General features: G+C 39.3%; 1 protein-coding gene across 2 annotated transcripts; it reads right to left on the bottom strand.

Annotated features, from left to right (window-relative positions):
* LOC145785735 (uncharacterized) lies at window positions 1-2,422 on the bottom strand. Of its 2 annotated transcripts, none has more exons than XM_082597434.1 (3): window positions 2,106-2,422; window positions 1,433-1,610; window positions 1-1,237 (listed from the first exon to the last, which is right to left on the bottom strand). In XM_082597434.1, exons 1-3 carry the CDS (start codon window positions 2,358-2,360, stop codon window positions 807-809), a joined length of 864 nt encoding a protein of 287 aa, XP_082453560.1. In that variant the 5' UTR covers window positions 2,361-2,422; the 3' UTR covers window positions 1-806. The 2 variants fall into 2 exon arrangements, with proteins under 2 accessions (XP_082453560.1, XP_082453561.1); XM_082597435.1 differs by having other exon boundaries at window positions 1,466-1,610.
* Between the last annotated feature and the right edge of the window lie 9,035 nt (window positions 2,423-11,457).

The raw sequence follows: 11,457 nt of genomic DNA, 5'->3' as shown, positions 1-11,457 counted from the left end.
ACATATTTATTAGAAAATGTCAATAACAAGTGTAAAAGCAAGAAACCAAACAATACTGTAAATAGAATATATAAAGATTAGGATAAGCTAATGTAAAAACGAATCCTTTTCATAACATGACAAGAGGATACAAGCAAAAGGTATGACCTAACCAGACAGCAAATTAATTGTAGACGTCGAATCAATACAAAGGACGGTTGCTTTGCTGTTTGGGTAGCAACGTAAACGGCAAAACACAGTGATATCAAAACATCAGATGCTGGTGAGTGGTGATATATAACCTGACCGTGCCACTGCCCTGATTGATCTATGCAGTCCAGACAGATAGGGTAAGAGTTGAAGAACCGGAACAACTATACACAACTCAGGACTTTTTGTTTTGAAGACGCAGAAACCTTCTGGATTTACTGGCTCATAAAATATATCATTTTAATCAACACATAACAACAATCAGATAATCTCAAAGAAACAAGTGGTAAGTTTTATGATAGGCTGCAAATAAACTCACTCTAGAGTTTTCCATGGCAAAAAAAACATAACCAAATGATTTCGATTGGCCTAAGGTCAAACTGAATAAAATTTTCAACAGAGTTGTTATAAAATAAGCAAGCTAGAAAGTGGTAGAATCAATCGTTCAAAGTGCAGATTCTATTCTAAAGAAATCTGACTAGTTTTTTGAAGTAATGCTATTGAAACGATATGCATTAGCTATAGTAGATTCCAGAAAGCTTAGGCCCGGTCCAGTGTACACGACTGTTAATCTTGCAACGGTAGGCTGCTTTCAATTAAGTGAATCAAGATCGTTTTCAAAACGGAAGCTTTGGGAGATGAAGCTTTGGAAGCTGAAGGTGATGAAAGTAGAAGTGTATTCCTTTCAACCACCCATGCTCTTGTGCATACCATCCGCCACATGCTATCAACAGCATCAAAAGACAAAGAGAGAAAACGGTTTCACGCACAACTTTTCGAAACAGGTAACTAGCATCGGACTCTTTGTGGAATAAAGTATAGGGCCTGTTACTAAGAGGGTACTCTATCGTTCCTGGGACTGGAAGTCCTAAAAACGAGCAAAGGGGTTGCCAGCCATCTTCACAGAAATGTACTAACAGAGACTCAGGGGTTACAGTTTGCACCACATGGGACCTGTGCATTCGATACTTTAACTTGTAGAGTCGAGCGTTAGCATTCCATTTCCAAGTAAATGTAGTAAAGGGTTCCATTCCATAGGCGTAAGAATCTATTAAAAGATGTACTTTTCAGAAAAAGTCACCTAGTGTTGATTTTGTATTAAGTTAATTGTAAAATAAAATTGCATATTTTGATTCACAAGAAGTTTCAAGTGTCAATTTAACTAACATGCCAAGTAGAAGAGTTTAGGTGATATATTGTACTATCTTATAATCCTAATTAATACCATATTGCCAAAACACACCAATTGACAAAACATTTAGAACAATAGTCATACAAATTTGATGAGAATATTTTCCCAGTCTTGAACCAGATGGAGAGAGCAGTAGAGCAAAGCGCCAGATACGTTTCCTGAAGAACTTGTCATTTGTAGCTTTGAAATTTTTCCACCAGCAATTTTCATCACGATTTGTGAGTATAATCTTAATTTTCAAAGTTTGCATTACTATAACAAGTATAACATTGTAGCCTACAATACAAAAATAAAATAGAGCAACTGCTTTATAAAAATTATACCACAAAATATACGAAAAGAATTGTAACATCAAAATTAGCATCATTTTCAATTTTCAGGAGGGTTGTAATTAATACTTTAATACGTTCTATTTGAATAACAAATTCCAGATGAGATTTTAAGGTTATAAAAGAGTTTCCATTCAGATTCATGGAATTATGGTGTATATTTTTTATACTGAATATGTGTGGTTGCCATATGTGTGGTAGGCCTATACTGGATATTGTGTGGTTGACATATTAACAATGTAGCCTATATATAATATATAATCTGTTTTTTATCTCTTTCACAATCTTATCTTTTCATAATTATGCAGTCTGTGCTAACGCTTTAATTTGAAAACACAAAAATGAAGATTAAACAGTGCTGTTTACAGAATATTTATATTCTATTTTATAATTACCTTTGCCTCAGGAAAAACCCGATAAATTTCTTCCCAAAACACAACAGTTGGCCCATCGATAAGAACATCTACATCATGTAGAGCATCATGAATATCATCATCAGTAACTGTGCCATTGAAAAATTTATCCCACAGGCCATGTAATAAAAGATATTGCTCTTCATAATCATAAATAGATTGATACCCAAGTAACTTTAAAGCAGTCGACATGCTTTTAGTACCAGTCTTCCAAAATCCAACACAGATAATTTTCATTTCAGTTAAAATTGCTCCCTATTTAACTTAAATTGATCTACTCTCAAGAAATTCATATATGCAATACTGTAATATATAATGTATGTAACAGTACTTAGCATTATAGTAACATATGGCTGCAGCATGCAATTCATCTATTCTTCAACAACTGAAGCCTACCAGACTAGCCTATTAATGTGTCCATTAGTATGATATCTTCTTGTACCATTCGTCAACACCAAATGATTGTGATAGTATGTGATATTTCGATTAATTGTATATTAATATTTCAGTTTGAAGCAAAACAATAATCTTAGCATTTTGACTATTTTTATTTGTGTAAAAGGAGAGCTGCTGCCACTGTTTTACTGACCTATAAAGCTATGCTAGAGCTGTTAAGCAGTATGCACTTATAGCCAAGTTTTCACATAAAGTTATGCGTAGCCAAAAATGTAGCCAGGTTAATTTTGCTTTGGTTATTTGATAACCATCAGTTCATCATTTACCAGAACTTAAACGCTCAATCTAAATTACAAATTGCTTCCAATAAAATAGGGTAGCACCTGGTTTGTTTGTGTGTATTTTTCAAAAATGGTAAGCTTAGTAGCCTAGTTAGTACGGTATAGCCTATTTGTTGAATAAAACTTTTGCAAGATTGAAATGTAATTTGATACAACGGTAGCCAATTATTTTAAATGTTTAAAGAAGAAATTAAGTATTTCAAATTATCTGCAAAGCTAAACATGGCAACTTTCTGCTTGTAGGCCTACAGACTAATATTTAAAATAGGTTAGCTTAAGACTAACGTGTCAATAGTTTTGAAAAATTCCTGTGTGCTCACATGCAAGGGTAGAACTTCCTAAACGGTAAGCAGGCATTACGTTACATTACAGGCCTACTATCAAGACAAAGCGATGCAAAGTGACCAAAGTCACAGAAAATACTTTTTGAGCAACCGAATCTGCAAGCTGGTCTTACACCTTAAGTCAAGGGAAGCCACGGAGCAGAAAACAAGTGCTGCCAAATTCTCCAAAAACTTCTCTCTGAATCTGGCGCAATAATATAAGCTACTGTAGCACAAAAAAGACAACTTTATCGTGATTGTTACCGGTACCGTAAAAGTCACAAAATAGCATAATGCGTTTGCAATAAGATATTGCTGCCAAAAGCTTCATGCTTTTTGTCGTATCCAGATTTTCTCCAGATTGTTGAAGATTGCGATTTGAATATTCTTTTAAGAAGAATATTCAAATCGAAATAGCACAGAAATACTGTACTTCAATAATAATCTATTTGTTGATGATTTGTGCAGTTTTTCAGCAAAATTTTGTACATTTTTTTTAGGTATCCCGACCTTCTTTTATAACAGGCTCACAAGGCACATTTACTTTAAGCACTAAAGTAGGTCAATTAAATTGTCAACAAGTTGAGGGAGCAGTAGGCCTACTTCTAAATATTAGATCATTTTTCTTTGTTATCTTTGTTAGCTTCTTATTTTCAAAAAAAGTTTTTGGCCGCAAGTTTGTCCGCTCTGACAGCTCAGTTAGTTCGCGCGTGGCTTCTTGAACAAAGAAGCTTCAAGGAAAAGCATCGCTGGTTCGACTCTAGGAATGTGCGCTTGAGCAGTAGGCTACATTCTAAGAGCTGCTCTACTTTCAGCGGCACCTAAGTGATGGAATAATTCCCCGGTAACAAGACTTTAACAATCGGAAACTTCACTCTGTCAATCTCGGTAACCGGCCCTGCGTCAAAAGCCTCCACAAGTATGTGAAACTACCAGGAATAACCGTTAGCTCAATTGGTTGGCGCGTCACTTCTGGAACGAAGAAGCCTCAAGATCAAGCGGCGCTGGTTCGACTCTCGGGGTGTGCGCTTGAGCAACGCACGTTAAGGACTGCTCTCCATTCAGCGGCATCTAATGGATGGAATAATTCCCCGATCTTCTTCATCGTGTGTCACACGGCCGTAGCCCAGAGCATCACGCAGGCTCTTGCTCTATCGTTGAACTCGGCCAAATCCTGTGCAGAGCACCTTGCTTTTAGGTCAGGGCATTCGAGTAGATGTTGCATCGTTTGCTCCTGTCCGCATTTGCAACTTGTGCTCCCCATGGAATACCCCCAGTGTCTCATCAAGGTTTTACACCTGCCAATACCAGTTCTTAAGCGGTTGAGGCATCGCCAATACTTCCACGGTTCACGTTTTCCGGGAGGAAGGCTCTCCATGGGTGTGAGCTCCATATTGGCCAATGTCGGTCCGGCTGGCAGTCTCTCCTGCCATAGTTGAACCCGCACATTGGCGGCGACATCGTCCTGACCTAATGGGACAACTGAAGCAAGGAAACTTTTTCTTGACTTCAGACGCCTGTGTGCTGGAGTTTGGCCATACAGTGGGTGTCTCAAATCTATGTCCTGACAAGATCTTTCCTTTCTGCTGGTCACGCTTCTTCTGATGTTGGGGGAAGCAATTCCAGACAGAATGTGCAGCGACGTGATGTTGGTTGGTTTGAGACAACCTGTAATCAGACGGCAGCTTTATTGGTTCAATATGGGGTCAATTTTCTTGGCATGTGCTGAGCGTTCCCACACTGGGCAAGCATGTTCTGCAACCGAATAGCATAAGGCTAAAGCAGTTGACCGTATTGTGTCAGGGAGGGCACCCCAATCAGAGTTTCCGAGTTTCTGCAAAATATTATTTCTAGAAACCACCTTAGCTCTTACTTTTTCGATATGGGATTTGTATGTGAGGGACCTATCTAATTTGACACCGAGGTATGTGGGATTGATACAGTGTGCCAGTTTGGTTCCATTCCAGGAAATGTTTAGTTGGCGTGATGCATCCCGGGATCTAAGGTGGAATCAGGGACCTCAGAATACCTCAGTACTTCAGAGATCCCTGGGTGGAATGCGCAGACTTGGGTTTTATTGGGGTTGGCACGCAGGTGGTTGTCCGTGTAGTATGTTGTCAGCCCATCCAGAGCATCGCTAAGTACTCTCTCCGCGGAAGTGAAGTGTTTGTGTTGTGTTGTGATACACAAATCGTCAGCGTATATGAAGCTTCTTGTACCAGGATGGATTGGTTGGTCGTTTGTATAAATGTTGTACAAGATGGGGGCTAAAACACTCCCTTGTGGTAGACCATTTTTCTGCTGTCTCCATCTGCTATTTTTGCCACAAAAATAAACATAGAAACGGCGATTGCTAAGCAATGATTGTATCAGCTTAGTGAATCGAAAGTTCTCGGTGATATTGAGGATCTTTGTTATAAGGAGACGATGGTTGACAGTGTCATACGCTGCAGATAGATCTACAAAGACAGCTCCAGTGACGGAACCCTCTTCAAACCCATTCTCTATGTGCTGTGTTAGATTCAAGAGTTGTCCTGTGCAGGATTTACCAGGTCGGAAACCTGCTTGTTCATTAATGAGTTGGTCTTCTATGAGAGGTTGCAATCGGTTTAATATCAGCCTTTCAAACAACTTGAACAAATGACACAGCAAAGATATAGGACGAAAGCTTTTAGGGTCAGTTGGGTCTTTTCCTGGTTTCAACAATGCAATAATTTTGGCTTTTCTCCATAGCTTAGGAATTTGGTAAGAGCTGAGGCAGTTGTTGTAAAACTTTAGCAGCCATCCGAGAGCGATTGAACCGAAATGTTTAATTTGTTCAGTCCGAATTCCATCTAATCCAGCAGATTTACCTTGTTTCAGAAATTCAATGCCCTTCTTCAGTTCGTCAATTGAGAAAGGAGATGTTAGACGAGGGTTGCGTTCATTTTGAGGTTTTATTAGCCGGGGTTTAGACTGCTTTTTCATGTTATTTTTGCTTTTGCCATTTAGAAGGAGTTGATGGGCAATTTGATTGGCAGATACAGTGTAGTGGTGGTCTGGTTTAGTGTAGTCGGCCGACAGCAATTTAATTGTTTTCCAGGCTTTCCGACTGCTATGAGACAGATCTGTGGATTCGATCATATCTTGCCACATTTTTCTCTTTTCGCTGGCGATAGCTGCCATCACGTTTTCTCCAGCTTCAACTGTAGAGTGAGAGAAAGGATCTGATTGGAACTTTTCTTTATAGTCTTCATCCCCGATAGTCTTCATCCCCAATTCCCCGATAACAAGACTTCAACAATCGGAAACTTCACTCTGTCAATCTCGGTGACCGGGCCTGCGTCAGTAATTCAAAGCCTCTACAAGTATGCGAAACTGTCAGGATTAAGCTCTGCAAAAAGCTTTCCCAGTCCGAGGATAAAGATTCAATCAATCAATCAAAGCTTTAAAAGTCCGAGGATAAAGATTCAAAACCAAACATTACACAATCTTTTTTATCAATCGCAAAATTACATAATAATAATAATGTTATGGTTTTATTTATTGTCGCTCTAAAACAGCTAAGGTCTTTTAGCGACAGGGCTCATTTTTAATTTGTATCAGGTTTACGATGTTATCACATTATTACCCGACTCATTCTCACTGCGCTATGCAGGATAGAACACAATCGGTACCGTTTTTAAAGTCTTCGGTTTGACCCGACCTGGAATCGATCTCAGATCTACCAGCACCAGAGCCGAAGGCGAAACCACTCGGCCACTGAGCTGGTGCAAAATTACATAGACGAGTTCACTCTGGGTATAAATACCAAAATTGCATGCTTGATTGAATCGAAATATCTGAGTGAGAGCTATGGTGATTGGTGAGAGTGAGTTGGAGGCTTGGTCCGGACGTCTTTAAATGTAGCAAACCTAGCAAACCTCGCAAACCTAGCAAACCACAAGGTTGCCAGATGGTATTTTTTATTGCATTTTTTAAAATTTTTTGACGTTTTATTTATCGGGTGCATGTTTTTTAAAACCCCTTTTGAACATGTTATTTGTTTAGTGTTGATGTTGCAGATGTTCTATTCTCATCTATAAAAAGATATCAAAATCTCTGCTTTGTTGGTTGTGGTTAGTTTTGATATAAATACATTTAAAGCAATGCCTTTGCGATCAACACAATTGTGAGATATTGAAAGTTAATACTGTTGGTCACAGCGGTAAACCATAATCTCTTCGTGGGAAAATTGTAACGTAAAATTCCCGAATCCGTTCGTCTGTATGTAATGACCGAAAAACAAACACTCTTTTGAAACGTCTTTTCAAAAAGTGTATTCCTGTAAAATTAGCCCGCGGCTATCGAAAATGGAACGCAACACCGTACGCCTCTAAAAACTGTCACTACAATACAAACTACTTAGATAAAGACGGAATTTTTGTCCAGCTAGCAAGCACTAAGCCAACAGTTAAATGTGCGACTAACTCTCAAGCAACCATTTCACGAATGACCAGAATAGATAGCAATATCTCAAACTCACGTACGCAGTACTGTGACGCAATAGTGAAAGACATTGTCACGCAATTCAAACAGGTGTTCAAAGCTGGTGATCCAATGTTTCATGTTTAAACAGGTTTGACACAAGTCTTACGAACGATGGTGCAATTTTGGCTCATTTTTTAGCAACTTCCATGACGTAAGATGCCAGCTAGGTTAAGTAGACCATAACGGTTTTTATATGACGTTTGATTAGGTGAACCATTGTCGGGAACATAGCGGCCCCTAGTTATGACAGTCTGACATGGCATAACTAAAAAAGAATTGACGACAATTGTGAGCCAATGAATAAAAACACATGATACACAAATTGTTTGAATCACTCACGTTTAAGTTAATACGTAAATACAAAGGGCATGCAAAGAATGAACAACAATAAGAATAATACACGACGATACATGAAATTGATACCATAGGTACACGCTAAAATGACGCTATATACAGTGGTTGCGATAATAACCGACTGTTCTGGGCTCAGACAAGTGTCGGCCACCGCAGACAAAACCAGGCTCAAACCCTAACACTTAGGTGTTCTTTACGGGGGCGAGGCACGAAATATCCCTCAACACGTAGTCTACTTTCACTTTCCCCGTACTTTCATCATAGTTGCAGACGGCAACTTTAGCTCTACGAACCACAGGCTTCCCTTTCCTGATTTGTGGAACTACCTCATGCACCCTCCCAAGTTGATACTTCCCACGTTTACCAATGTCTTGGAGAGAACCTACCACTACAAGTTGACCAGGCTCCAAATTCTCGGCCATTTTTAGCCATTTTTTCCGGCCCTGAAGACCTGGCAAGTAAAAATCTATCCATTTACTCCAAAACTGCTGAGAAAGTGACAAATTGAACCGATAGTCCCTTCTTAGTTGGTCACGATCATGTGGTTGCCCAACAGCACAGTATGGGTCTAAGTATGGGGTCAAAAGTGAGGCAGGGGTGATGACAGTAAAATCCCTAGGGTCGTCACTCAAAGGTACCAAAGGGCATTCGTTCACGATCCGAACGGCACTGCCTGTGTACGTAAGCAGTTCAATAAAATTGGGCTTACGTATTGAAGAGTCCAAAATGTGAAAAAAGTACTTGGTCATATCGGCCACGAAACCAAATCTACTTAGCCGAAATACGTTTGATTAGGTGAACCATTGTCGGGAACAACCGTATTAACGCAATATTTGGTAGTCAGACATTTGGGAATCAGTACTCCATCCCTTATTAGATTATGATTGGGTGAGTTCACTAATCAGTGGTTTTCTAAAAACCGAGCTGCAGACGATAAATAAAACTTAGCTTTTGCAGACGACCGTAGTTCCTGCCCTGGGCTACGCGCCGTGTGATACACAACGAAGAAGTTCCTAATGACAAGTTTTTGTGTGTGTTTACAAAGTAAGGGATATTTTGTGAACGAAACCGGTTTTTCCAAGGTTTGGTTATTTGAAGTGTGTTTAAAATACCTATATGCTTTGGCTTTTTTTTGGGCTACTTGCAAAAAATGGTTTGTTGTTGGGATTGGTTTGAAACGTGTTTTTGGCTGGGTAATTTTGTGGAATCTGGCAACTTTGTAAGGTTTATTTCTTTAAATGTAGCAAACCTCGCAAACCTCACAAGGTTAGTAGCCTACATTTGTACAATTACCTAGTGATGGTAACTTCTATCTAGACTATGACTTTTAATAAGGTCTGTGCATTTGTCAATTGATAGTTATCAGGTTTTCTTAGCGGGCGTCTTTAAATGTCGTAAACTCCGAATTCCTCGAAAAGCTTGAGAAGGTTTCTGCATTTTAAAGCCTACCGCAACAGGTTTTCATAGTCTCCCTAAAGAAGATAGATTTAGACTAGCAGCAAGTAATGGTAAGGTTGTCTGTAGTCTAGGCCTATCTATTTTATGCAAACTATGAACAATTGAAAACCTCATCGGCCATCAATTGTAGAAACCTTTCTCAAGATTTACGAGGTTTGCTACATTCAAAGAAGCAAACCTTGTGTAGCAAACCTTGTAGAGTTGCCAGATTCCACAAAATTACCAAGCCAAAAACACGTTTCAAACCAATTTTTTTGCAAGTAACCCAAAAAGACGCCAAAGCATATAGGTATTTTAAACACACTTCAAATGAGCAAAACTTTTGGAAAAACCAGTTTCGTTTACAAAATATTCCTCACATTTTAAACACACACAAAAACTTGTCATTAGGAACTTCTTCCTTTTGTGTCACACGGCGTAGCCCAGGGCAGGAACTACGGTTGTCTGCAAAAGTTAAGTTTTATTTATCGTCTGCAGCTCGGTTTTTAGAGAACAACTGATTAGTGAACTCACCCAAACATGGTCTAAGCCTAAGGGATGGAGTACTGATTCCCGAATGTCTGACTACCAAATATTGCGTTAATATTACCTTTCAACTTCTCACAAATGTTGATCGCAAAGGCATTGCTTTAAATGTATTTATATCAAAACTAACCATAACTAGCAAAGCAGAGATTTTGATATCTTTTTATTGATAAAAATAAGACATCAACATTAAACAAATAACATATTCAAAAGGGGTTTTTACGGTTTTTAAAAAAGATGCACCCAATAAATAAAACGTCAAGAAATTAATAAAAATACAATTAAAAAAAAAACCATCTGGCAACCTTGTGGTTTGCGAGGTTTGCTCCGCTTGGAGCACTTGGAGCAGGCTCCAGCATGCACAATTCTTGTATTGTATAGCCTACCGTAGGCTCAATCAATCAATCAATCATTTTATTTTTCGTCATTAACGCGTCCGGGACGAAAAAGATACTATAACTACAAAAATCAATATAAACCTACCAGCACGTTAACGAACGGGAAAAGGTGGCAAAACCTTGAAAGGTTTAAAACGTGCCTGAATGAAAAATTATGTAGTATGCTGATGATGATGATGTTCGCCCTTCGTTTCCGAAGATGGCCAATGAGACTGAGATCAAGTTTCTTTTTTCTTTTTTTAGTGTTGACTTTGGTCAGTGTAGGCTACATGAGTGCGGAGATGGCTGATGAGGCCTATCTGTGCGGTGAAACTTCTGCTGCAGGATGGACATTGGAAGGATGGTTGGCTAGGGCCAGGGTTGTTTGAGGCTCGGGCCTTGCGATGTTCTCGTTTTCTGACAGCAGATAGCGTACGGTGTTTCTCAGCTGATTCTGCGCTTTTATAAATAAGACTGCGCCATGTTGGTCGTTCTGCGGCTAAATCTTCCCACGAATCTACGTCGATGGCGAATTCTTTCATGGAAGCTTTTAAAGTGTCCTTAAAGTGTTTTCTTTGACCACCTACATGACGTTTGCCGTTAGTCAGTTCTCCGTAGAGCAGTTGTTTAGGAATGCGGTGGTTCGGCATCCGGTGGACATGGCCAGCCCATCTTATTTGTGCCTTTTTTACGAGGGTAAGAGTGCTGGGCATGTTTGCTTTACTGAGAACTTCGGTGTCTGGGACTTTGTCCTGCCATCGAATCTTGAGGAGCTTTCGGAGGCAGGAGAGGTGGAAGTGGTTCACCTGCCTTTCGTGTCTCCTATAAAGAGTCGAGGCCTCACATGCATACAGAAGGGTCGTCAGAATAACTGCTTTGTAAACTTTTAGCTTTGTGGGCAGCTTGATTCCCCGCCTCTCCCATACGTTAGACCTCAATGGTCTAATGTATGGTCTAATGTAGTATGCTATATATCAGTAGTTAGCACGGCCACAAAACCCAAAAAAACAAATAGCAAAAAAATAAAACAAAAACAGGCTACTATCATAGA

Source organism: Aplidium turbinatum, chromosome 16 (genome assembly GCF_918807975.1).
Source record: "Aplidium turbinatum chromosome 16, kaAplTurb1.1, whole genome shotgun sequence".
Taxonomy (NCBI): domain Eukaryota; kingdom Metazoa; phylum Chordata; class Ascidiacea; order Aplousobranchia; family Polyclinidae; genus Aplidium; species Aplidium turbinatum.
The sequence above is the reverse complement of the archived record's forward strand: the minus strand, read 5'-3'. Positions and strand labels throughout refer to the sequence as shown.

Coding starts and splice junctions, on each gene's coding strand:
- LOC145785735 (XM_082597434.1), bottom strand. CDS start 2,360: ATGAAAATTATCTGTGTTGGATTTTGGAAGACTGGTACTAAAAGCATG. Junction 1,611..2,105: donor GGGTTTTTCCTGAGGCAAAG/GTAATTATAAAA, acceptor TTGAAAATTAAG/ATTATACTCACAAATCGTGA. Junction 1,238..1,432: donor TCTAAATGTTTTGTCAATTG/GTGTGTTTTGGC, acceptor ATCTTTTAATAG/ATTCTTACGCCTATGGAATG.